Source organism: Cupressus sempervirens, chromosome 3, assembly GCF_028749045.1.
Source record: "Cupressus sempervirens isolate cs-2001-9-10 chromosome 3, ASM2874904v1, whole genome shotgun sequence".
Classification (NCBI taxonomy): Eukaryota; Viridiplantae; Streptophyta; class Pinopsida; order Cupressales; family Cupressaceae; genus Cupressus; species Cupressus sempervirens.
The window spans coordinates 1,093,706,985-1,093,731,820 of NC_143120.1; the positions used below are offsets into that span (position 1 = coordinate 1,093,706,985).

General features: G+C 39.3%; 1 protein-coding gene across 1 annotated transcript in view; it reads right to left on the reverse strand.

Moving 5' to 3' along the window:
- Positions 1–6,106: 6,106 nt before the first annotated feature.
- The window catches only part of LOC149570588 (uncharacterized), a 136,756-nt gene continuing 118,026 nt past the window's right edge, over positions 6,107–24,836 (reverse strand). Inside the window, exons 13-14 of the mRNA XM_089823173.1 lie at positions 7,120–7,680; positions 6,107–6,773 (exon numbers count right to left, since the gene is read on the reverse strand). Of these exons, the coding sequence (XP_089679299.1) occupies positions 6,600–6,773; positions 7,120–7,680 (735 nt within the window). The 3' untranslated portion in view covers positions 6,107–6,599. The remainder of the gene's footprint in view (positions 6,774–7,119; positions 7,681–24,836) is intronic.

Genomic DNA, 24,836 nt, shown 5'->3' on the forward strand with positions numbered 1-24,836 from the left:
GAAGTCTCCTTCCTAGTGGAAGAATGTGGGGGATGATCATTACACTATCCTCAAAGCCCCCTCTATTGGGGATGGTGACCCTTCTCAGGACTCTTTGGTGGCTACCACGACTGTTATCCTGGATGGCTCTCATGTGGCCCCTTCGTTAGAAACCTGCTCTGTTTTACCCTTGCCTGCAGATGTCTCCTCTGTAGATGTTTCTTTGGTGGAGAAGGACTTTCTTGTTCCTCGTGGTCCTGTTGGGGGCCAGGACCCTATACCCTCTCCTGACCCCACCCCTGTTCTAGACTTTCCTCCTATTTTAGTGGGGGGCCAACTGGCTTTGGGTTCTTCTAAGGAGATTGTTGTTTTTTCGGATTCCCTTGGGCTCCATTATTCTATCTTTTCTGAGGATTGGACTGCTGAGGCAGCTAAGGTGGAGGATGGTTGGACTGCAATAAGAAGAAAGAAAACTAGGCCATCTTCTCCTCCTTTAGAAATGAATCTTCGATCATGCCATGGAGGCTCTAAATCAAAGGGCAAATCGTGATGTATCTAGCCCTACCTCCTTGTTGGATCTTTTCTTTTGGTTGGTGATTGGCTTTTTGTCACCATGGTTACCCTTAGTTTTGGGGGTGACCAGCTCAACATTTGTTTGTTGTTCCTTTTGTTTTTGCTCTCATTGAAAATCTTTAAACTTGTACAAGGTTTTAGGCACCCTTCAAAACCTGTTTTGCTTAACCAAAAACATTGTTTAAAAATGTTACCTTACAAAAATATCTCATATCTAATATAATTTTTCTAAGATATATAGGTATGGAACTCTTTCCTCAAAAATGTGTCTTATCCCATACCCCTTGAGGTTGCTTATATGTAAAAACCATGTCTAGTTATAGCCAAATCAAGCATTAATTTCTTTTACATTGAACGATTTGACATTACATCAAACACTTCCCAAGCAAGCATTTCATACTACTGCAAAAATTATACAGAATTATTGATGCCAAGAACAATGTTTTTATGCTTTTGTTTTATTTAATTTCTCAATAGATATGATGAGTACATGGTAAATATTGAATCTAACCTTTTGACTCAAGAATAACATATAACTATATTAGCAGAAAGAGGGGCAGCATTGATTAAATAACAAGAAACCAAATTTCCAAAATTCAACAATGATGAAACTTGATTTACTTCATAACACCATTCTTTACATTTCTCGATAAAAGGAGGACTCAAGAATTAAGTTAGACAGCTCCTTATCACAGCCTCTCCATTATCAACTTTAACGCAAGCCAATGATACTAATAAACATGACGAGTATTAAATTGCATTACTCCCAATTGCAAGTCACAACCAGTAAAGAAATGGCGTCCAATTGAACTGTAGATCATAGTTCGGATATGTGCAGACCCTCCAATATAAAATAACCTCGTGAACAATACAATACCACCTGTTGTAATGGTCGCAGGGCTCCCAAAGGTTGTCACGGGTCATAAAGAGCAATAACATTGGTCTAGAAATGGGTGATGGCTCACCTTAATTCAGCCACAAGTTTCTCAACATGCACAATAATCTGCAATTTATAAATACAAGCCTAGATTTCCAAATGTAGGCCCAACCAATGATTGCTACAATACACAGCTTCTACTTGCAAGTGCAATTTCCAAACTTGGGAGATTCCACTTGAGAATGAAGAACAACACTCAAATAAGTTCCTAGCCAATTCCTCTAAATATGAATGTTAATACCAGCATCCGCAAATCAATCCTCTCTTGAAACCAACAATCTTTCCAGTAGTATTCTCCCTTCCACAGTATGCTATAGTAAGGAAAATATCTAGCAAATATCAAATCCACTATACTTCAACAATGGAATGAAAACACTTCTCAGATACAGTGATGAACAATAGAGAAGTTAGGCAATCTTAGCTATACCTCAGCAGCTAAATTGCAAATGCAATTCTCAGAATTTCCAGCCCTTATACATCAACAAGGGCATACAGTTCAAAACCTAGGAAAAAGCCATGAAGGCACAAAATCAAATATATAATCAAGTGTGCCTTCTCTTGATAAAAAGAGCTCTCATCTATAAGCTTTTTCATAAACAAAAGTTTCCATAAATTTTGACTTCAAAAAACATGGAAGATTCCCAAAAGAACTCAACACTACAAACTTTCTTACTTGCTTCTTAAAAATATCTCTTTAAGTCATTATTATAATAATATAAACCGTATTTTGATAATGCAACTCAATGAATAAATAAATAAATAAGAGCTCATGTAATTTTTAACCTGATCAACCGCAGGCAACGACCAACTGCCAAGCCATCCTCTGTGCTACTAAAAATAGCAACTACCCATACTAAACTTACTAAAAATAGTAAGTAATCAACTGAGACCCCCAAAACACCCTATATGCTCACGAGGGTCGCTATGATGAGCTAACTCAATTAAATGCATAGACTGGCCAAAAACGAGGGCATTACAGTCATCCCTCCTTGAAATTTCTTGTCCTCAAGCAATCTGGTATGAAACAAAAACCTCCACCGAGATCCCACAAAAAGCAATTGATGTCCCCATCCTCACTAAACCAATTGAATGTCAATGGCATCATTAGGACCCATAACATACCCTGCAACATGGCACCGATTATCTATGGTGATGATGTAAAAGTTAGAACATCATTAATTGGTGAATTCATAGGAGATCTCAACGCACACTCTTTCATTATGCCTACCCAATCATCCTGCAAACAATCCAACTTAGGCTTAGGCCAACTCTGTAACCGATGCAAATCCTGAACATGTGAGTCCAATACCAAACTATAAATACTCATCACAGTATAAAGTCTATCATCAGTATGTTCATCTTCATCAGCATCCTCATGCTACTGTGATGACTCATCCTCAATCATATTAGTGCAAACCCACATAACACGATTCACCGCTCCCTTTGGCCTTAATGCACAAGTATGACCTTTAGAGAAAGGCCCCTTGCACCAAAAGCAAAGTTGATGCCTCCTCAACTCCTCTCTAGAAGTGTCATCATATCTCCCCACTAATTTGCCCTTATCCTCAACAATTGGTGGGGAGTCCTCATCATCAAGCAAAGGAGTAGAAGAATTTGAAGCAACATTGCCTCGAGAAGAGGACTCCAAGTCATGTGCCTTCCTCATCACTAACTATAGAGAAGATGGGTCCAATGACTTTACCCATCCACGGAGTGGCTCAGTCAATCCCTCCATGAATAACATCACTCGTTTGCACTCCAAAATATCATAAACCATGACTGAAAGCCTCTAGAACTCACTGATGTAGCTCTCCAATCCACCAGACTGCTTCAACTAAGCCAACTCACGAAAATACACCTCTAGATCCTTCCTATCAAATCTCTTGATCAGGCGATCCACAAACTCTTGGTAGGAAGTGATATGATCATGTCACAAAGAAACCAACCCGTGGTACCACCAATCATGGGCGACTCTGTCCAGATGCAACACTCCAAATCTGATAGCATCCACTTCAGAAAAAGGACGCAAAGCCAAATATGTATCGAGTTTATGAATCCACGCTCGAGCTGTAACTCTCCCAATACCATCAAAGTGCTCCAATGTCATCTTATAGGCAACTTGTTGTAACTCAATCTGTTGAGGTCAATTTCTCTCAGGGCCTGGCCTCGCTCTAGAATGCTCTCGTTTCTAAGTCAAGAACCTATCAAAATTCAAATGATCTTTAACAACTTGTGGTAAAGCATCTCTCTATAAAGTGTGCCAGCACATCATCAACAAAAGGAGCAGCCTTGGACTCAATACTGACCGCATCCACCTCAAGTCTTAGAAACATGGACCTATGCAACCTATCATGAGTGCCAGTATGTATGTAAGCTCTATCAGCTAATTCACCACAATCCTCAACTCGAACCCGATCTGCATCTCTATACCCAACACGATCTCGAGTTCTATCCTTGACTCGAGATCTACGAGAACTAATAAAAACATCTCGAGCTCTCTGCCTACTCTATCCTCGAGGAAGTGCTATCTGCTGTAGAGTATTAGATAACTGTTGCAGTGCCTCTATCATCTATTGTTGTCTGGTTGCAATATTCCTAAATGCCTGCAGGGAATCTCTATCAACCTCAGCATCTGTAGGTCATAGTCCAGTGCCACTAGAACCACCCAAGCTACCAAACTAGATCTCTGGTTCACCTTCCCTAGGAAGTGAATTACGTCCCCTTTGGATATAGTGCATACTCGGAAAAAACCTTCTATCATCAACCATGATATAGAAGATAACAAATTGAATATTGATTGCACTTCAACCAAGCAATGACCAAACTAAGCCCAATTCCTACAAGTTGGCAGGAAACTGCTCTGATACCACTGTAAAAACCCTATCTGGCTATAGCTAAATCAAGCATCAATTTCTTTCACATTGAACGATTTGACATTACATCAAACACTTCCCAAGCAAGCATTTGATACTACTATAAAAATTCTACAAAATTACTGATGCCAAGAACAGTGTTTCTATGCTTTTGTTTTATTTAATTTCTCAACAAATATGATGAGTACATGGTAAATACTGAATCTAACCTTTCAACTCTAGGATTACATATAACTATATTAGTGGAAAGAGGGGCAACATTGATTAACAACAAGAAACCAAATTTTCAGAATTGAACAATGATGAAACCTGATTTACTTCATAACACCATTCTTTGCATTTGTTGGTAAAAGTAGAACCCAAGAAATAAGTCAGAGACGGCTCCTTATCATAGCCTCTCCATTATCAACTTCAACGCAAGCCAGTGTTACTAATAAACATGATTGGTATTCAACTGCATTACTCCCAATTGCAAGTCATAGCTAGGAAAGAAATGGTGTCCAATTGAATTGCAGATCACAGCTCGAAGATGTGCAGACCCTCCAGTATAAAATAACCCTCCCAAACAATACAATACCACCTGTTGTAGTGATTGCAAGGCTCCCAAAGGCTGTCGTGGGTCATAAAGAGCGATAACGTTGTTCTAGAAATGGGTGATGGCTCACCTTGATTCAATCGCAAGCTTCTCAACATGCACAATAATCTGCACTTTATAAATATAGGCCCAAATTTCCAAACATAGGCCCAACCAATGATTGCTACAGTGCACACGGCTACTACTTGCAGGTGTAATTTCTAAACTTAGGTGATTCCACTTGAGAATGAAGATCAACACTCAAATAAGTTCCCAACCAATTCCTCTAGATATGAATGTTAATACCAACATTTGCAAATCAATCCGCTCTCCAAACCAACAATCTTTCTAGTAGTATTCTCCCTAGCCACAATATGCTACAGTAAGAAAAATATCTAGCAAATATCAAATCCACTATACTTCAACAGTGAAATGAAAACACTTCTTAGATACAATGATGAATAGTAGAGAAATTAGGCAATCTTAGCTATACCTCAGCATCTAAATTGCAAATGCAATTCTCAAAAATTCCAGCCCTTATACATCAGCAAGGGCATACAGTTTAGAACCCAAGAAAAAGCCATGAAGGCACAAAATCAAATATATAATCAACCGTGCCTTTTCTTGATGAAAAGGGCTCTCATTTATAAGCTTTTTCATTGGCAAAAATTTTCATAAATTTTGACTTCGTAAAACGTGGAAGTTTTCCAAAAGAGCTCAACACTGAAAACTTTCCAACCTGCTTTTTAGAAATATCTTTTTAAGTCATTATAATAATACAAACATTATTATAATAACACAACTCAATGAATAAATAAATAAGAGCTCATGTAATTATTAACCTGATCAACCGCAAGTGATGACCAACTACCAAGCCATCCATTGCGCTGCTAAAAATAGCAACTACCCATAATAAACTTACTAAAAAGAGTAAGTAATCAACTGAGACCCCCAAAACACCCTGTCAACTCATGAGGGTCACTATGATGAGCTGACTCAATCAACTACAAACACTAGCCAAAAACGGGGACATTACATTATATTTTTTTTTTGTTAAATTTAAGTATTTGAAGTGTCACTGTGAAAATTCGTAATTAGTGAAAAGGATAAATTAGAATCTTTCATGGAGGAGCAGTTGCTGAATATAAATTGAAAATAAGCTTTGAGAGGTTTTAAATTAATAGCAATTCTTTATTTATAAGAAATATCATTAAAAGATCTTTTTAAAATACCATTTAGCTAAAGTGCTCAGCAAACTTTACTATCTATGAAGCCCCACCACCTCCACAAATTGTTGTTCAAAAAGTTGCTGGTCAAAATAATCTCAAGGGCAGCATGGAGATCTGCCTTGAACCGCTTTGAATTTTTACTCAATAATAAATTACAGCCTATTTTCAGACATCACAAAGGTGAAATTAAAAAATTAAAATCATTGGTATTTACAAATTTCTGTCTCGACTATTTTGATTGTTCAATGCTCACAGAGACATGGCAGACAAAAATCGCTATTTTTTTTTCCTCTAATTTGGAAGTGAATAATCCAGTCAAATTATTCACTTTGGGATGGTATGAAAATCCACATAAAATCCAATCCTTTGGTATTCAAAAAATACCAAACTCGCCACTTGACGTGTTTCTCGCTTTGGAGATAAAATCATGACTCTCAAGGCCTTCTGAAAGCTGATGCTGCGCCCATTATAAGTGCTACAACAATCCCCAAACTAGCACCTACTGTTGCTGCTATAGCTGTATCACTTATTCTTTGGGAATTGGCCACAACTACTGCCTCCTTTTTCTCTTTTTCCTCTTCAATCAACAATCTCTCTTTTGCAAGTTCCTGATTACATAATCCGAAACAATACTGATAACTAAAAGCTAAAAGAATGCAAAAAAATTATGAACTATAGGGAAACTGCATTACTAAGAAAAACACTAGTAACTCAAAATGTAACAAATAATCCTAAAGAAAAATAAAAGATCAATAGCTTCAATTGACTAGAGTTTCTGGGAAAAATGTGTTCAATTTTGCAGTAACATTTCAGATTATACTCCGTGGATCCATCACGAAGATGAGAAACAAAGTAGAACTTCTAACACATTGTTTTCCGGAAGCTCTAATCAATTGAATCTCATGGACTGTGAAAACTCATTGTGTAGATTAATAGCTTTCAGGAAATAAATACCTGAAAAGCATAATCCTCTTGGCTGACAAGAACTTCATGTATTATTTTGCGCAAGGTATCCACTCCTTCAACTGTTAAGGTAACTTCTTTCTTCCGGAAAGACCTTTGAACAAGATTCATAGGACCTGAAATCAACCGCTGTGCCGCTCCTTGGATCTTCTTGTTGCCAAAATTTTCCTTATTATCTACTTCACTCAAGCTTAATGCATGTGATTCAGTTCCAGTTCCATAGACAGCATAGGCACATGAGTTAAGAGTCACAGACATGTTTGAGGGTACTCGGTACATTTCAGTAACAGCACTTGCTGCTGAATTTCGTTGATCTGCACTGAGAGCATATTTGTTTGTAATGGCAAGGACCCATGGAATACCAGCAGCAGTAACTTCATCCATAAGCAACAGAAGTGCAGGACGGGGCTCAGTGACATCTACTCTCCGATGCAAAAGAGTTATCTTGTGTGCAAGGTTATGGACAAGGACAACAAGATCAATTTTTTTGTGCAGTTCACCTCGACCAAAAGAAAGCTCCTCTCTGAGCCGACTAACCTCCCCAGGCAAATCCTGCAATCAACATTGAACAATGTCCGTCACTTACAAACAAATGATATTTTTTTATTACAAAAATTCTCTAGTCAACATTGTTTAATGGATCAGTTTTTAGAATTCATGAAATGATCATGCACCTATCTGTTAATAACCATAAAATCAACTATAATAATCACTTACATTCCAATTAAACTTTCAATTATATAATATATTAAAATCTTTTGTCAACACATTTATATAAATCGATTTTTACAAGTCAAGAATATATCATGCACTTCCTGTCAGTTAATTACCATATTATCGTATGCTAGAAATGTAAGAACCACCATCAAAAAGAAAACATATTGCAGATAATCAAACATATACTATCAAATCTATAATCTAGTTTCATTTTACACAAAACAAAATAACTATATAACATCATTATTATAATAATAAAAACTTCAGCAACACAAGGTAGTGACAGTTATGTATAATAAGAGGGCAGTAGGGGAAATTGGCATATATTAGAATGTGTGTGCTTATTTTCTAATAAGGAAACTACACTGTTTGTAACTTATATTTTGTAAATTGATAATGTTATTTAATATTAAATATAATATGTATTGTTAGAAATAGGAAATACTGAGAGGGGGGGTGAATCAGTATTTCACAAACTTTTGTCCAATTATGGATATCAGTAACAATCTTACAACTTGCATAAATAAATAAACTGATTAATCTGAACAGTAAACACAACCATAAAGTAATGCAACACATAAAACCATATTTTATTTACTAGAGAAGCCCTAGCCAAGGGAAAACCCCAATAGGGATGATACCCACAAATCTTGTTCAAAATATTGACCCTGTTAGGAGTCTGTTACATCTGTATAGTGTCTCAGTCTTTGTCAAAGGACTAGGCCTTGTCAGAAGCCTCAATCCTGTTAAGAGTTGCTTCAACCCTGTTAGAAGTTGATAATATAATTACAAAAATGTATGCAAGCTGAGTTCACTGCCCAAACATGCAACATACAATGATGTTCAGTATACAAAAGAATAGAGACAAAAACCTCTTTACAACTGCTGATATCTTCAATGTTTCATATGATCTTTGTAGCCCACTATGCCAATTTCGCATACTCTGCCTTAACACTGTTTTTTCATCAAGTTCGCATCAGAAAATAATTGCATACTTATCCCAAATTACAACACATTACTACACACAACTTCGCATTTCAAAAACTGTCCTTTATACCATAATCTTTCATGATATTATGCACTATCGACCTTCATGTCTTCACACATGTCTCTATATACAATTACACTTTTCCCACTTATGTTCAACATCTAGGATGTCATCCCTAATTAGTCAAGTAATTATTTTGGTAAACAGAATAATTCCTTAACATAAAATATTTTCCTTAATTCTGTCAAGTTCAGTCAGCTCATTACTACTACTGGAAAAACTACACTAACATTGTTTGTATTGTTTGTATTGTCTTGCACACATAGTTGTGGTATCCTAACATACCATACTTAATGTAGCTAAGAGCGCACGTGTCAATATTGCCTCTGTGAACTGTGCCAATCAAAACTCTAACTGTGCTGCCAGAGAAATTGTATGATACTTAGAAAATTTTCTAAGTCTTAAATGCTAAAACTATATCTCCATGCTTTGTTCAATTCATACTAGGTATATGTTGTCATAAATGACAACCTCGTACTACTAGCCAAATTGCTGTCGTCGGCAGAAATTGTGCATCGGCCGACGGGTCCCTTCGGTAGAAGTATTGTTATGTAGCCGACGGGTAAAACAGTTTGTAACGGGTATAATGTACTTGGCCGACGGATACCTTCGGGAAGGTTCGTCGGAAAGTATTTATAACCCCTTAGGGAAGCATTGTAAGGATATCATATCTATCTATGAAAGCATAATGTACTGTTGGCATATGCGAATAATAATAATAGTTCTGCTATTGCTGTTCGGTGTTCGTATCAAATTCCTGTGTGCGTTGCTTAATTAATCCATGCGGTAAACATTTGGCGCCGTTGCCCGATGGATCTGGCACGCAGGCAGGCGGAGATGAATTAAATGCCGAATCAGTTGAACAAAGACAAGAGTAAGCTAAAAGAAAAAGATGACATACGTGTTGCGCAGGAAAATTTAATTTTGGCTCAGCAGATAGAGCGTCGAAGGAGGTTTCAGAAGATTTCCGACGGAAGCAAGAGTGCGGAAGGATTGTTGAAGGAGACTCGACAACGGCTTGATTTGGTGGAAGAAGCGAGGGAGGAGTTTCTGAACCTGCATACGCCACGGGAAGAGAATCCTGACAGAAACAAATCGACTCGCACGGCCCGGAGTGCAGAAGGAGCACGAGCGTGTAGTGACCTCTTCATCCGAGATATACTTCCGGAACGGACAGCTAGGGTTGACAAACCCTCTTCTTCACCAAACAGCGCGGAAGCAGAAAACTGCGCGGGTGTTGAAAACAGCGCGGAAGCAGAAAACAGCGCAGGTGTTGAAAACAGCGCGGAAGCAGAAAACAGCGCGGGTGTGCAAAACAATACGGGTGTACAGAACAACGCGGGTGTCCAGAACAGCGCGGGTGTTCAGAACAGCGCGGGTGCTCAAAACAGCACGGGAGTGCAAAACAGCGCAGGTACACAACAAAACCCTCGACATACAGTAATAATAGCAGGTCCGAAGGAAAAATTGCCTAAATTTGATGGTGATGAAGCAGCTGATCCCATTCGACATTGTAAAACATGTGAAACAATCTGGAGGGCGAATGGCATAACAGATACAAACGAATGGATCCGACAATTTCCCGCAACCCTACGGGGTGTTGCCATTGATTGGTTTACTGATACTGATCCACAGAAATTGAATAGTTGGGATAACATTAAGGAGTTCATCGCAGAATTTCAACTTTTGCGTGATGACAATGAAATTGTCGCAAAGATATTCAATACCAAGCAAAAGAAGAATGAAACTGTACGGGTCTTTGCCAGGAGGTTGAAGGACTTAATCAGTAAGATGGAGAATAAGCCAGCTGACGGGTTACAGAAACGATGGTTCATTGAAGGCCTTCACCCGAAGCTGCGAAAGAAGATGAAGATCGTGCCACCATCGACATACATCGAAGCTTACAACCGAGCAATGAACCTCGAAAGTGACCAGAAGACAAAGAAGAAGAAGAAGACCAGCTCGTCGGATTCAGATGACGATGAGCCTTCAGGAGAAGATAGCAGCGACGATGACGAGGGAAGCAGCAAGAAAGTCCGTGCTCTCCAGAAGGACATGATGCGGATGATGAAAGAATTCAAAAACATGAACAAGGAAACTAAGGGCAGTGACCTATGGTGCACAGAATGTAAGAAAGAAGGCCATCCGAAGGGATCCTGCCCGAAAGATCAATTTTGTGAAATCTATCAGATCCTGGGACACTCGGTAAAGGAGTGCCCTTTCAATTTAAAAACAAGGACATCGCAGCAAGTGTTCCTGTCACAAGAGGCATCCCCGTCAGGAGGGAACGGGAACACCAGTGGGGAAGGTGCCACATCAGGCGGATATAGAAATAACCGGTGCGGTCCAAACAACAACAACAGCAATAACAACAATGGTGGCAACAAAACACATGGTGGAAGAAGTCGAATTTAGTACGATGCGAATGGTCGGCCAATTGTTCAATGCCGCGCATGCAATCTGTGGGGTCACTTCGCCCGAGAGTGCACAACGACGAACCCACCAAAGTTGCTATGCCGATGGTGTGGACCTGGAGATCATGATGATACTAAGTGTCCGAAGTCCAGCGTAAACTTGATTACCGTAGGAAGAGACGACGAAGAAGTTTTGGCAATCACTCGGAAACAGGCGAAGCTATACCCTGACCCAGCGGAAGAAAAGAAGAGACTAGAGGAAGCAAGGGCAGAGATCCAGAAAGTAACACGGGCAGAAACAGCACACCTGAAGGACATACCGAGTACCTCCGTCAGGAACTATGCAGAACAGAACATTATCCGGCAAATATTGCAAACTGAGATACCCGTCAGAATAAATGATCTGTTGCTCACGATGCCTCAACTCCGTACGGCCCTCACAAATATAGTCCCAAGTGCTAAACAAACAGTAGAAGAAGACAACAACAAACAGGGGGGTACAAGTGCAAAAGATCCGATGCTGTTAGCTCTTTCCTCTGGACGCTATCCGGCGGTTGTTGAAATGGGCATACTTGGGATTGTGCTAACAAAGACAATCGTCGACGGAGGATCCAGTGTCAATGTACTACCAGAGGATTCTTGGAAAAAATTGGGACGGCCGACATTATGGCCACCTACCTTCTAGTTGCTAACGGCCGATCAACATGGAATCAAGCCATTGGGAATACTCACAGCACAACCAGTGACAATCGGAACACAACCATCCCTGTTGGACTTCGTTGTGATTCCGCTCAAGCGGAAGGGGTACGATGCTATTTTGGGTCGAGGGTGGCTGATACAAGCAAAAGCAAAGCACGATTGGAAGAAAAATACCTTATCACTCGAAAGCAAAGGCCGGAAGTATGTCATTGATCTACACACTCAAATGGTCGGGGACGAAGCCCTCTTGTCAGATTCTGAGGGAGAAGAGGATGAAAAGGGGCAAATTATGGAACCGGATCAGGAGGGAGTTCTACGACTGGAAGGAGACGACGATTTGGATTCAGTAAATGGTCTGTACCATTGGCAGATAGAGGATTATGAATTGTTTCCAACCTGCAACGTACTGACCATAGAAGAAAACAATACCGATGCCTTTCCGAACGAATTCACTGAAATAAAGGAAGGGGATGCGGCACTCGATGTAACCCTGGCACATCAGTTCACCAAAGGAGAACCCATCAAATATAATGAAGTTGCGTTGCAGACCATGAATTTGGGAGATGAAGCAGAACCACGAAACATACTGGTAGGGGACAATTGGGACCCAGTATTAAAGGCAGCAGCCTTCAAGATACTTTTAGAATATAAGGATGTCTTTGCATGGACGTACAAGGACCTGAAGGGCGTACCACCTGAATTATGTGTGCACCGCATTCCATTGATCGAAGGAGCAATACCCGTAAGGAAAAGGCCCTACAGAATGAATAGAAATTATGCGGCCCGAGTTACGGAAGAAATCAATCGGATGCTAGAAGCTGGAATTATTTTCAAGGTACAGACCAGTGAATGGGTATCCCCGATCGTGATCTCTCTGAAAAAGGACTCCATTCAAATCCGAATATGTGTTGATTTCCGATGCTTAAATGCAGTCACCATCAAGGATACGTTCCCGATCCCATTCACGGATAGCATTCTCGAGGAGGTGGCGGGACATGAGATCTACTCATTTATGGATGGTTTTTCCGGCTGCAATCAGATCTCAATTGCAGAAGAGGATAAACTGAAGACGACCTTTGTCGTGGAAGATGGGGTCTATGCTTATAATCGGATGTCGTTCGGCCTGTGCAATGCGCCTGCAACATTTCAGCGGATTATACTACACATCTTTGACAAGATGTCCGTCGGCAACTTCAAGGCATTTTTGGATGATTGGTCAGTATTCAGTACGGAGGACAAACACCTGGCGGCCTTAGGTGACTGTATGGAACGGTGCCACCATGCACGTTTGGTCCTCAACCCGAAGAAATGCAAGTTTGGTTCCACATGGAAGGTTGCTCGGACACATAGTTTGCAAGGAAGGACTGAAGACAGATCCGGACAAAGTGCGAGTCATATTGGAGATGCAGCCGTCCACCAATGTGACAGAGGTAAAATCTTTCCTTGGTCATATAGGGTATTACAGGCGTTTTATCAAGAATTTTGCAAAGATAGCCTATCCGTTGGATAGGTTAACTTCCAAAACAGAATCGTTCCGATGGGACACTGCACAGGATGAAGCATTCGAAGAACTCAAGATACGTCTGGCTACAGCACCTATTTTAGCATACCCTGATTGGCAGAAGGAGTTTCACGTCTATGTGGATGCATCAAACTATGCGATTGGAGCAACTCTCGCACAGACAAAAAGCCACGGGTTGGATCATCCGATCTACTTCGCCAGCCGTTTGTTATCAAAGGCTGAACAAAATTATAGTACAACTGAACGGGAAGCATTGGGGATGGTCTATGCTGTGCAGAAATTTCGACATTACTTGTTGGCAACTCCATTTGTGTTCTATGTTGATCATCAGGCCCTGTTGTATATGATCAACAAACCAATCATCCAAGGAAGAATCAGCCGATGGTTACTCCTGTTACAGGAGTTTACTTTCAAGATTATCGTACGGCCAGGAAAGAAACATGTAAGCGCGGATCATTTATCACGTATTAAAACAGGAGAACCGGCCGACGGTGTAAATGATGACTTTCCTGATGCACAGCTGTTTCAGATTGCTGCACTACAAGAATGGTATACAAGCATTGGCGAATACTTGTCAACGGGACAGTTTTCAAATACCATGCCACCGAATGAAAAACGAAAGTTGGTGATACGGAGTGGAACATTCCAACTGATTAATGGATTGTTGTATAAAATGGGACCCGATCAGATCCTGCAGCGTGGTATCCTGAAGGAAGAAATTCCACGGGTACTGAAGGAAGCACATGAAGGACCGGCAGGAGGACACATGGGGCAGGACACAACTGCACGAAAAATACTTCTAGCAGGGTTATGGTGGCCAACAATATACAATGACGCCAGGGAATGGGTTGTTACATGCGATACATGTCATCGAGCTGGAAAACCCTTGAAAAGAGATTTCATGCCTCTAAATCCTTCTCATGCTCAGGAGCTTTTTGAACGATGGGGGTTGGATTTCATAGGACCCCTGAAGACGAACCGAACCAAAAGATGTCGATACATTGTGGTTGCTACGAAGTATTTGACTAAATGGGTGGAGGCGCGTGCACTACCAGACAACTCAACGGTAAGTACAGCGCAGTTTATTTACGAGCAAATTATTACTAGATACGGCATTCCCTTACAATTAACAAGCGATAGAGGAGGCCATTTTGTCAACCATGTAATCCGACTGCTCACCACGGAATTCAAGATTTACCATTCGCTGTCAAGTCCGTACTACCCAAGGGCAAACGGACAGGCCGAAGCTACCAACAAAATCCTGGTATCAATTATATACAAATCCTGCGCTGTCGAAGGGGAGGATTGGGAAGAGAAATTACCTTCTGCTCTGTGGGCTTACCGCAGGGCATACAAAGTCACAACGGGACACACGCCGTTCCAACTGATGTATGGACAGGAGGACATAGTACCAGCGGAATTTATGATACCAAGCTTGCGGATAGCGCTAGAAAACAAGTTGGGCGACATGGAAAGCTTAAGAGAACGGTTATATAAACTGAACAAGTTAGAGGAGAAGCGATTATTAGCACAGTGGGCAACTGAAGTAACACAAAATAGGCGAAAGGCATGGCACGATAAGCACCTGAAGCTGAACAGGTTCCAGCCCGGCCAGTGGGTATTAAAGTACGATGGTCGAAATGAGATCAAACCGGGTAAGTTCAAGGTTAAGTGGGTCGGGCCGTACCAAATTCGGGAAGTAGGGGACAACGGAGCAATCAAATTATGGACTTTGGATGGACATGAAGTGCCGCAAGCAGTCAATGGGTCGAAGTTGAAGATATATCACGACCGGAAGACTTCTGCATCAGGAAATAGCCTTCGGGAGACCCCTCCGTCACTGCAGACTGACGGTAACGGCAGTTGAAGGGAAAATTGACTGTTGTTTTTAATAAAAAATAAATAAATAAATAAATTTTAAAAAATTTTAAAAAAATTTAAAAAACAAATTTAAAAAAAAAAAGAGAAAAAAGTAAGCACCGTACGGTTTTTAGTAATGCCAGCACCGTACGGTTTTTAGTAATGCCACCGTACGGTTTTAAGTAATGCACCGTACGGTTCTTTCCAAGCCGTACGGATTTTCTTAAGGTGAAGTACGGTTTTTATAGGATGCACCGTACGGATTTCTTTAAGTGGAGTATGGTTCCATAAAGCGTTGTATGGGTTCGTGGTAATCGCCGTACGGGTTTTCTAATTGAAGGGGCATTACAGTACGGGTTGTTTAAAAACTGTAAGGATTCCATGGCTGTGGTACGATTTTTTTTGTTCTAGAAGGTACGGCTTCCATAGTTGCTGCATGAATTGCTTTTGACCAGGTTTCAGGCAGTACGGATTCCACCAGGAATGCATTTCTGTGGTGTACGGATTTCAAGAAGAGGGGAACTGAACGCAATGTACGGATTTTCTTAGAGTCTTGAACAATACAAATTTGAATAGGCGATGTACGGGTTTTTGCAACATACTGTATGGATTTTGCGGGCAATGAATGCAACCACCATACGGATTTGAGGAGGGAAATTTTGGTACGGACTTGAGGTCTTTTTAATAAAAAGGTACGACTTTGTTAGATCAAGAGTGGTCATTTACCATAAATATTTTTGAAAGAACTCTTCACCGTACGGACTTGGAAGAATTCTGCACTGGATTTGGGAGACCGTTAGAAAAAGATAAAATTAATTAATGGAGTCTGCAGGTAAACAGCAATGGAAAAAACAATTAGCACAGTCCAAACTTGTGGAAGGCAGAAGCATGGCAGGTACAGGTAATTTGAATGAAGGCTCAAGCAGTGGCAAGGAGAAGCGCAAGACCATAGCACCTGCAACAGCTGAAGTCACACCACAGAGTATACAATTTGAGGGATTAAATGGAATGGATTTCCGAAAATGGTGGCATGAAACCCCTGATGACCATCCAGTCAAAGCAAGCATCAGAAGAGCACAGGTTGAATGGGCCATTCAAATGCCGATTTTTTGCATTAGAGAGTATGAAGGGTATCTGCGTACCATGATTGAAACATATGGCAAAGCCTCTCGCAGAAGCACATTTCAGTATCTGGGACGGAACTTAGTGGTATCATTCAAAGCAGCAGATTTCACACGGGTTTTTGGCATTCCAAGGCAGCAAGGCAGGAAAATTCAGCCGAAGAAAATTCCAAAGGATGTAAAACTATTTTTAGTCAAATTAGTGTGTGGAGATTTGACTGAAGCCGAACAGGTGGCATTAGCCAAGACATCAAAGCGGAGGGGTTTAAAGAAAACCGACATTCCGGAAGGGCCATGGCGGTGTCTGATGGACTTAGTCAAAAGCAAGCTCACGGGATCCTCTAGGGCATCGGATATCACATTTCCGCAGGTGTCCATGATGAACGGCATAATGACTGGCAAAGTGTATGATTGGGCGTCTGTGTTGGCTGAACAGATGCATGAATTCATGACTCTCCAGCACAAGACTTTCTATATGCCTATAGAGGAAATCCAAACTAACCATTTGTGAAGTCCAAATTGACGATTATAGAGGGATTTTTTTTTAAAAGAACAATGATATATTCTTTGAATTGAGGGCTTAAAATCTGAATCTCAACTTTTGATATAGCTTGGTTATAAATCCTCTAACAAATATTAAAAAAATTCAGATAATTGCACTTATCTTTTGATGATTCCTTTTATTCTCAAAATGTCCCTTGATATAGAAATATGTCCCATGCATGCAACCAAGCAAGTGTATGTATGGCTAAATGATGCAATTAATATCCTATTGAAATCAAACATAGATACGGTGGTGTACTTTTCTATGTTGTTAGAGTGGTGTATGGACTTATTTGTTATTGCACACACACACACATATTTTATAAAAACATATGTTTTGGTACAGATGAACCCAAAACGAATTCAAACCCAACCCAAAAAGTATTTTGAAGAATTTTGAACCCGAATCTTGAACCCGCAACCGTACGGTTGTCAAAACAAGCAACTTAGCCATAAAAATTAGTACCATATGCAAATGAATAAATTGCTAGTGGGTGCTATAAAGCTTTTGCAAGACTCACAAAAAGAGTTATAACTGAATTTGGGTTTTTGTTCCAGGAGCAAGACTTGGTCCTCTTGCAATAAAAGACCAATGTGACATGGGAGCTATCACATGGTGGAACCTCTATGGTTAACCGCTTAAGCATCTACAACCTCTCATAAATCAAAATCCTCTGACAAATAAGTTTTATTTGTGTTTTGTTTACCACATGTTTATTACAATTCTTTAAATTGGTTTTCGTTTTTATGTTTTACCATGTTGTCTAGGTTGCAAGCTATGTTGTTGAATGGAATTGGAGTACATACTTCTTTATCCACTCTATCAAGTGTAACTAGTTGGGCTCTAAAAATGTTGAAGACTTAGTTTACATTCATACCAACCTACGTCTTTTGTCATGTAAGGAGGATCACGACAAGGGGCAGCCAAGCTTTGGGATGTGCAACCTGAGTGTGTAGACTTGGATGCAATGATTCAAGATCTTACTACAATCACGGATGATGATGCCGATAACATCATGACACACGGTATATCCAACGCAAGTGGAACAACTTTTGGTTCAAATGATCTTCAACTTGCAGTAGTTGGAGTTGGAGATGATGAGGGTTTTTGTGAATCCATATGATTCGGATTCAAATTGATAAAAATTGAATGATGAACGATATTTTGAAATTGTAATTGTAATGATTTTCTGATTTGCACTGATATCATGAACATAGATGCATATGATATTATTGATATGGCTTATAATCTTATTGAATATTTGAATATGTATTGGGGAAGTTACAACCTAGCAAATGTTTCTATTTTGTATATTTCATTCATTTCGTCTATATATATATATATATATATATATGTATATCCACATCCCCCAAAAACAAAATTTGCACATTTGCTTCCATATCTGCATCTGAATCAGTAACTTAAATAAATACAATAAGAGTCCATCAATATCAACCTTTGACTAATTATAATTAGTAAAACCCTGAATATCTTATCAAAACAAAGGTGGCAAAGGCCACCATTGCAACTGAGGTCGGTACAGGTGCTTTGCCAAATATAGTAAGTGCGCATAATTAGCTTACTATAATAGTAAATCTCTCAAACTGAGCCAACTAACAAATGTGTCAATTACTGTACATATCATAAGTCTGGGTGTCTTTGGTAAGAAAAGCTCTGACCTTAATTTGACTTACTATAAATAGTAAGACTCAAACTAGAAGCTTCCTCTATAAAATCACAACTCCATACTAAGAGTAAATTGTCCATGTGTCCTACTAAAGAGAGAAACTATGACTAACACAAAAATAGACACTTAACTATAACTAGCAAGTGTGCATATTTGACTCAAACAAAGAGCAATCCTAAACATCCCTCACCTCTCAAGTGGGAATTGTCCTCCAACTCTGCCAACTAGACCATCTAGACAATCCCATTAGCCAATGAGGTTTAGGAAATAAGCTAATCCTTTGAAAGATGACATGAAATAAGAGATATTGAACCAATGTTACGAGACTCAGACTCGCCTATGACTTGGAAAATCAAAATTGGGCTCCAACTCGGACTCGGCAACCAAACTCAACAAGGACTCGAAAGATTAAAAAACCCATGAAATTCAAAGATTTTAAGGATTTAAAGATTTTTCATGCATCTTTTAGTCAATTAACATCAAATACACGATTGTTGAGATAAACAAAGCTACTTAACACACAATTTTGCACATCACATAAGTATAGAAGTGAATTTATGAAGGAAAAAAAACTAAATAACTTAATAAAAAGTTAAACATAGTGTCATTCTCAAATGTCTACAATATTCATGGATTATGAAATCCATGGAATCAAAAGTTTAAAACATTTATCAAATTACCAACTATAGTGTAGAAGACTAAGGCTCATAGTAGCCTATGCCCTATGAATACACCTAACATAAGACATGGAAGACTCTAGAGCCATCCTCTCTCTCTATGTCTGAGGTTGAACCTCAAAGGCATCTTCTTCCTCACCCACATAATCTTCATCATCAGATTCAGATCCATCACTCCTAACCTTAAGGTCTTACACTCAGTCTCATCGACTTCCATAGCTACTATCTTTGCCTCTCAATCCACCTGATCAACCCACTCCATGTCTTCATCACTAAAGAAAGGATCAACAATCTTTGTGTTCCACTCTGCATGTCGATCAACAGTCTATAATACAATTAGTGGTGTATCTGTGTCGTGGATCTGCCCGTGGAAAAGGCGAAGGCTATAGTGAACAAAGACAAGTTCATTCAATTTTTGCACAAACAATGGAAATGCAAGTAAGTTTGTAGAAGCCTCCTCCAAATGCTTACTTTAGCTCCTCTCAATGCTTAAGTGCAAGCTACAAAGTTGCACAAACAATCAGCAATCGATATGGGAGAGCTAACCGGTTGCTAATTTCTCTCTCAAAACCCCAATACTCTTCTATAACTCGTTTCTCTCTATCACAAGCATTAGCAAAGGATGGAATGACTCTTTTAGGTCAAATAAATGTTATACAAAGCACAAACAATTCACTTAACCCATTTATTTTACTATTTTCCACACGTTATGAGTCCTATTGCTGGCAAGAGTCCACTCTGTGAGTCAAGAGAGTCCTTGGACTCGACGAGTTCATGGTGACTTTGCCAAAACTCTGCTAAGTCTGATGCCTGAGGCAATCTGCCTAGTTTTGATGGACTTTGTCTCGGACTCGACAAGTCCTCTAACTCACAGTCCTGAAGCTATGCATTACGCACATCAAACTTCTCCATTCCGATCACCAAATAAATTCCAACTTTAAAGAAAAATTATAAAACTTATTTCTCCAGAAGATTTTATCTCTCCAAATGTCCTTTTTATCTCTCTTAAAAATTTACACACCTCTTGAAAACTCAATTTTCTTCTCTGAATCTTCACACCCTACTCTTTGCTCTCCAATTCATCAATGTTAGCTCTTATATAGTAAAGCATTTGTTGCTTGAGCATTCCTGGAGAGTCAGAGACACATTAAGCTTGTGAAGGAATTTCCACAAACTTAGCCATTTTTCATGCTCTTCGGCTCCTTTTTAATCCTTCATCTAGTTATTTTGTTTAATTCTCCAATTTCCACTTTAAGCGAGTATTGATCATGTGGTGAATTTTGCATTTTCAAAGTCTTCATGCTTGTCTCTAAACTTGGGCGCAAACCAGGAAGTACCATTCTTCAGTGAATCTTTTGAAAATTACTTCACCCATGAATGTAGCACTCTTAGTGCATTTACACCATGGGAAGGAACTTGTAGACTAAGAGCATTTCCTTTAAATTCCATGACATTGAGCATTTCATGCTCATGGGCGCAAATTACAATTATGGAGGGTTTTATGTCTCTAAGTGCAATTCCTTGGCAAAGGATAATTGTTCACTTTTTGATGACTTCCCTTACTATGAGGAACTAGTGCCCATGAGCTCTTCTTGAGCTTGATCCAAGATTTCTTCACAACTTAATCATTTTTTTGCATTCGTTTCCTTCCTTTCAACCTAAGATTCATGGATCCTTCGAAAAACTTGGTCAATTCTACTATTCCTCCATGCAACTTATTGTTGTTTTTCTAGGATTGTTGCAAATGTTCTAACAATTGCCATTATATCAATCGTGTTCCAAATGCAAATGAAGGCTTATAAATAAGAAAGGAGACATGTCTCATGAAGAGACATGTCTCGTCTCTACAGTTAATCATCACTAGTTAACATATTAATATATTAGTAATATAAATAACCATACATATAATATATTATTACTTAATATGTATAACAATATATATATTATATACTATAATATTACATACAATAATATATATATATATACAATAATATATATTATTTATCATGGATAAGTATATATAGGAAATGATGATTTACCAATAATGTATATCAAGTCAAATAAATCCGACTGAAGCTACAACTTTAACACTCCCACTTAGGAAGGATTTGTAGAACACATTATGCTCTTAAGTTCATGAAGAGGTATCGTCTCAATAAGATATTCAATTCACTATGAGACTAAATTTCTCAACACTTATGGTCCATCCTTAGCCATTTTCATATTTTTCCATCTTTACTAGTATTGATCTTGACCAACACTTAGCCATATCAGCTCATTTCCAATGCTTTCCCAACTTGGCCTTGGTCAACAATATGCCATTTTAGCTCATTCCTCATGCTTTCCCAACTCGGCCTTGCTAAACACAGCCATTTTAGCTCATTCCTCATGGTTTCCCAACTTGGCCTTGCTCAACTTTTCCATTTTAGCTCACTTGCAATGCTTACCAATGTTGGAGCTCATCCAACGGTTGAACATGTCCCACTCTATAATTTATTTGTCTCATTCTCACATTTTTGTGGAACGAGCAATGCATTGTGCATTAACCCCATTTCAAAATCTATGAACAAGTTTATGCATTTTTGATACTTGCTTTTCTAGACAACTTTTTCAAACTAATTTTTCCTAGAGGCTACATTTTTGGGAGATGCTTATGCGAACTACTTCTTTCAGAGGCACTTAAAATGTTTTTGCCAACTACTTCTTCCGGATGCAATTTTATAAACTATTTCTTTTAGGTGGCCCCATCTGATGCATTTCTAGAAACCCATTTTCTCCCTCTTTTATATGTGCTCATCAATTACTCAAAATGATCACGTAAAAATATACTTACTATAAATAGTTTGTTCAAATGTGAAATTAAGACAATATGGCACTTATTAATAATAGGGGACCCTAAAAAATATGAACCACTTCAAAATTCAAAATAAGTCAATTTGAGACGTAATAAAACTTACTAAAAATAAAAACCCTAAAAAATAGGAACTTCACAAAGATATAAAATTTTACTAGTAGATTTTTGGAAGGATTTTCTAATTAACACATCACCCAAATTCACAATTTTCAATCATAAAAGCTTTTAAAACTGAAACCTTAAGGGCCTGTTTGGCTATTGGAATTTGATATTCTAGATTTGCTATTCTAGAATTTGATATTCCAAATTTTCTATTCTAGATTTTATTATTCCAGACCCATTTGTTTGACGTAGGATTAGATTGGGGAAAATCTTTTTTTCCATTTGGTTCTATAAAACTAAAACTGAAAAAAGATTAAACATTGTTAATCAGATTCTAATCTTATCTGACTAACAATCCTAAAATACTTACCCAGTTGAAAAGATTATATGATTGAATTAAACAAACACAATGTCAACATCTATGCTTGACCTCGACCTCGAGGGGCAGCACCCCTTGCCGCCAAGACCAAATTAGCACTTTGCAACCCACATAGAAATGCACGGAACACACCATTTCTGTCATTATCTGCCGATTCTGCACTCTTTCTAGCAACCACGGATGCATCCCCTTCCCTTTGGCATCATCTGTCACTCATTCTAAACAACTTGATTCTGTAGTCTTTTTTTTTTTTTTTTTTATAGAAAACCTCCTATTACCCTTCTATGATGAAATCCGTACAGCTTCAATCTTGACACTATCTGCTGATTGCATATGGATGCCTCCTTCCTAGAGCTGCCATGCACACGGGTTTTGATGAAACAATTCTGAAGGCGTCTTCACTATTTCAATCTTTTGGAAAAGCCGTACTGCAATATCCTCCCAAGTCTTGAAAATCCGTACGATGGAAATTAACAAATTTTGGCTCCAAATTCCATACGTTAACCTTCTCAGGGTATCAAAAACCGTACGGTGGTCACAGTGTTACAATATGCAACTGTTAAAAAACCGTACACTGCAAGGAAAAGTCGTACCATAGCAAAACCGTACATCAACTTCCAAGATGGAAACCGTACATTGTCTTTAAAAACCGTACTACAAATATGAAACCTGTACATTGTCTTTAAAAATCGTAATTCCCTTTAAAAACCGTACTGCAATTATTAAGTTGTCTGGAAAACCGTATACCCTCCTTCAGATGTGGACTGAAACCCGTACACCATCCTTCAGACATTGAAAACCATACGGTAGTCCTTCTTTACTGTGAAATCCGTACGATGGTGCTCCTTCCTTCATATACTAATTACTGTATGGTACTTTTCCCTAAAAATCGTACGGTGCTCTTTTCTCTGAAAATCGTACGGAAGATTCCATCCTCTGAGAAATTTGTACGGTGCCCCTTTACTGTGAAATTCGTACAGTAGCAATGAAATCCGTACAGTGGCAATGAAATCCGTACTCTGGCAATGAAATCCGTATGGTACTAAACCGTACGGCGCCTTTTCTCTCTCTTTTTTTTTTTTTTTAAAAAAAATTTAAGACAGAATAGCGAAGTCAGTTTACCCTTCGACCGTCGTCACCGTCGGTCTGCAATGATGAAGGGGTCTCCCGAAGGCCACTTTGTGATGCAAAAGTCTTCCGCCCGTGATATATCTTCAACTTCGACCCATTCACCGCCTGAGGCACTTTGTGTCCATCCAAAGTCCATAATTTGATTGCTCCATTGTCCCCTACTTCCCGAATCTAATACGGCCCGACCCACTTAACCTTGAACTTGCGTGGTTTGATCTCATTCCGGTCGTCGTACTTCAACACCCATTGTCCGAGTTGAAACCTGCTACACTTGTTCTGTGTCATCTCCATACCACCCAGTTTGTTCCCGAAGCTCCGTAGCATGGACTCCATTAGTTGCCCCTTCTGGCCGCCAATAACACGTCCACTCCGTACTGCTGCAACTTTTATTAGACCCTTCCACTTTGTTTCCTGTGCAGACCGTATCGTGTGCCTTCCTTGCTGCCAGTACCTTTCTGCTATATTTGTGGTTCGACGTAATACTTTCTTCCTGCGCAGTCGTACAGTAGAATCTTTCCTTCTTTTGGGTTCGTACTGTATGTTCTTTCCTTCAGCTTCAGTCATGCCCGCGTTTCCTTCTTCGGCTTCTCTATGTTGCTTCGAACATTCATTTCCTCTTTCGGTTGCTCCATGTTCCTTCAAACATTCATTTCCTCCGTCAGCTTCTCTGTGTTCCTTCGAACATTCATTTCCTCCTTCGGCTTCTCTGTGTTCCTTCGGACATTCATTTCCTCCTTCAGCTTCTCTGTGTTCCTTCGGACATTCATATCCTTCTTCTTTCTTACCTTCGTCGATCCTTAGCATATTACAACTTGGAAAGAGCTCGTAATCCTCTATCTGCCAGTGGTAAAGACCATTTACTGAATCCAAATCGTCATCTCTTTCCAATAGTAGGACTCCCTCCTGATCGAGTTCCATACTCTGCCTCCTCTTATCGTCTTCTCCTTCAGAAT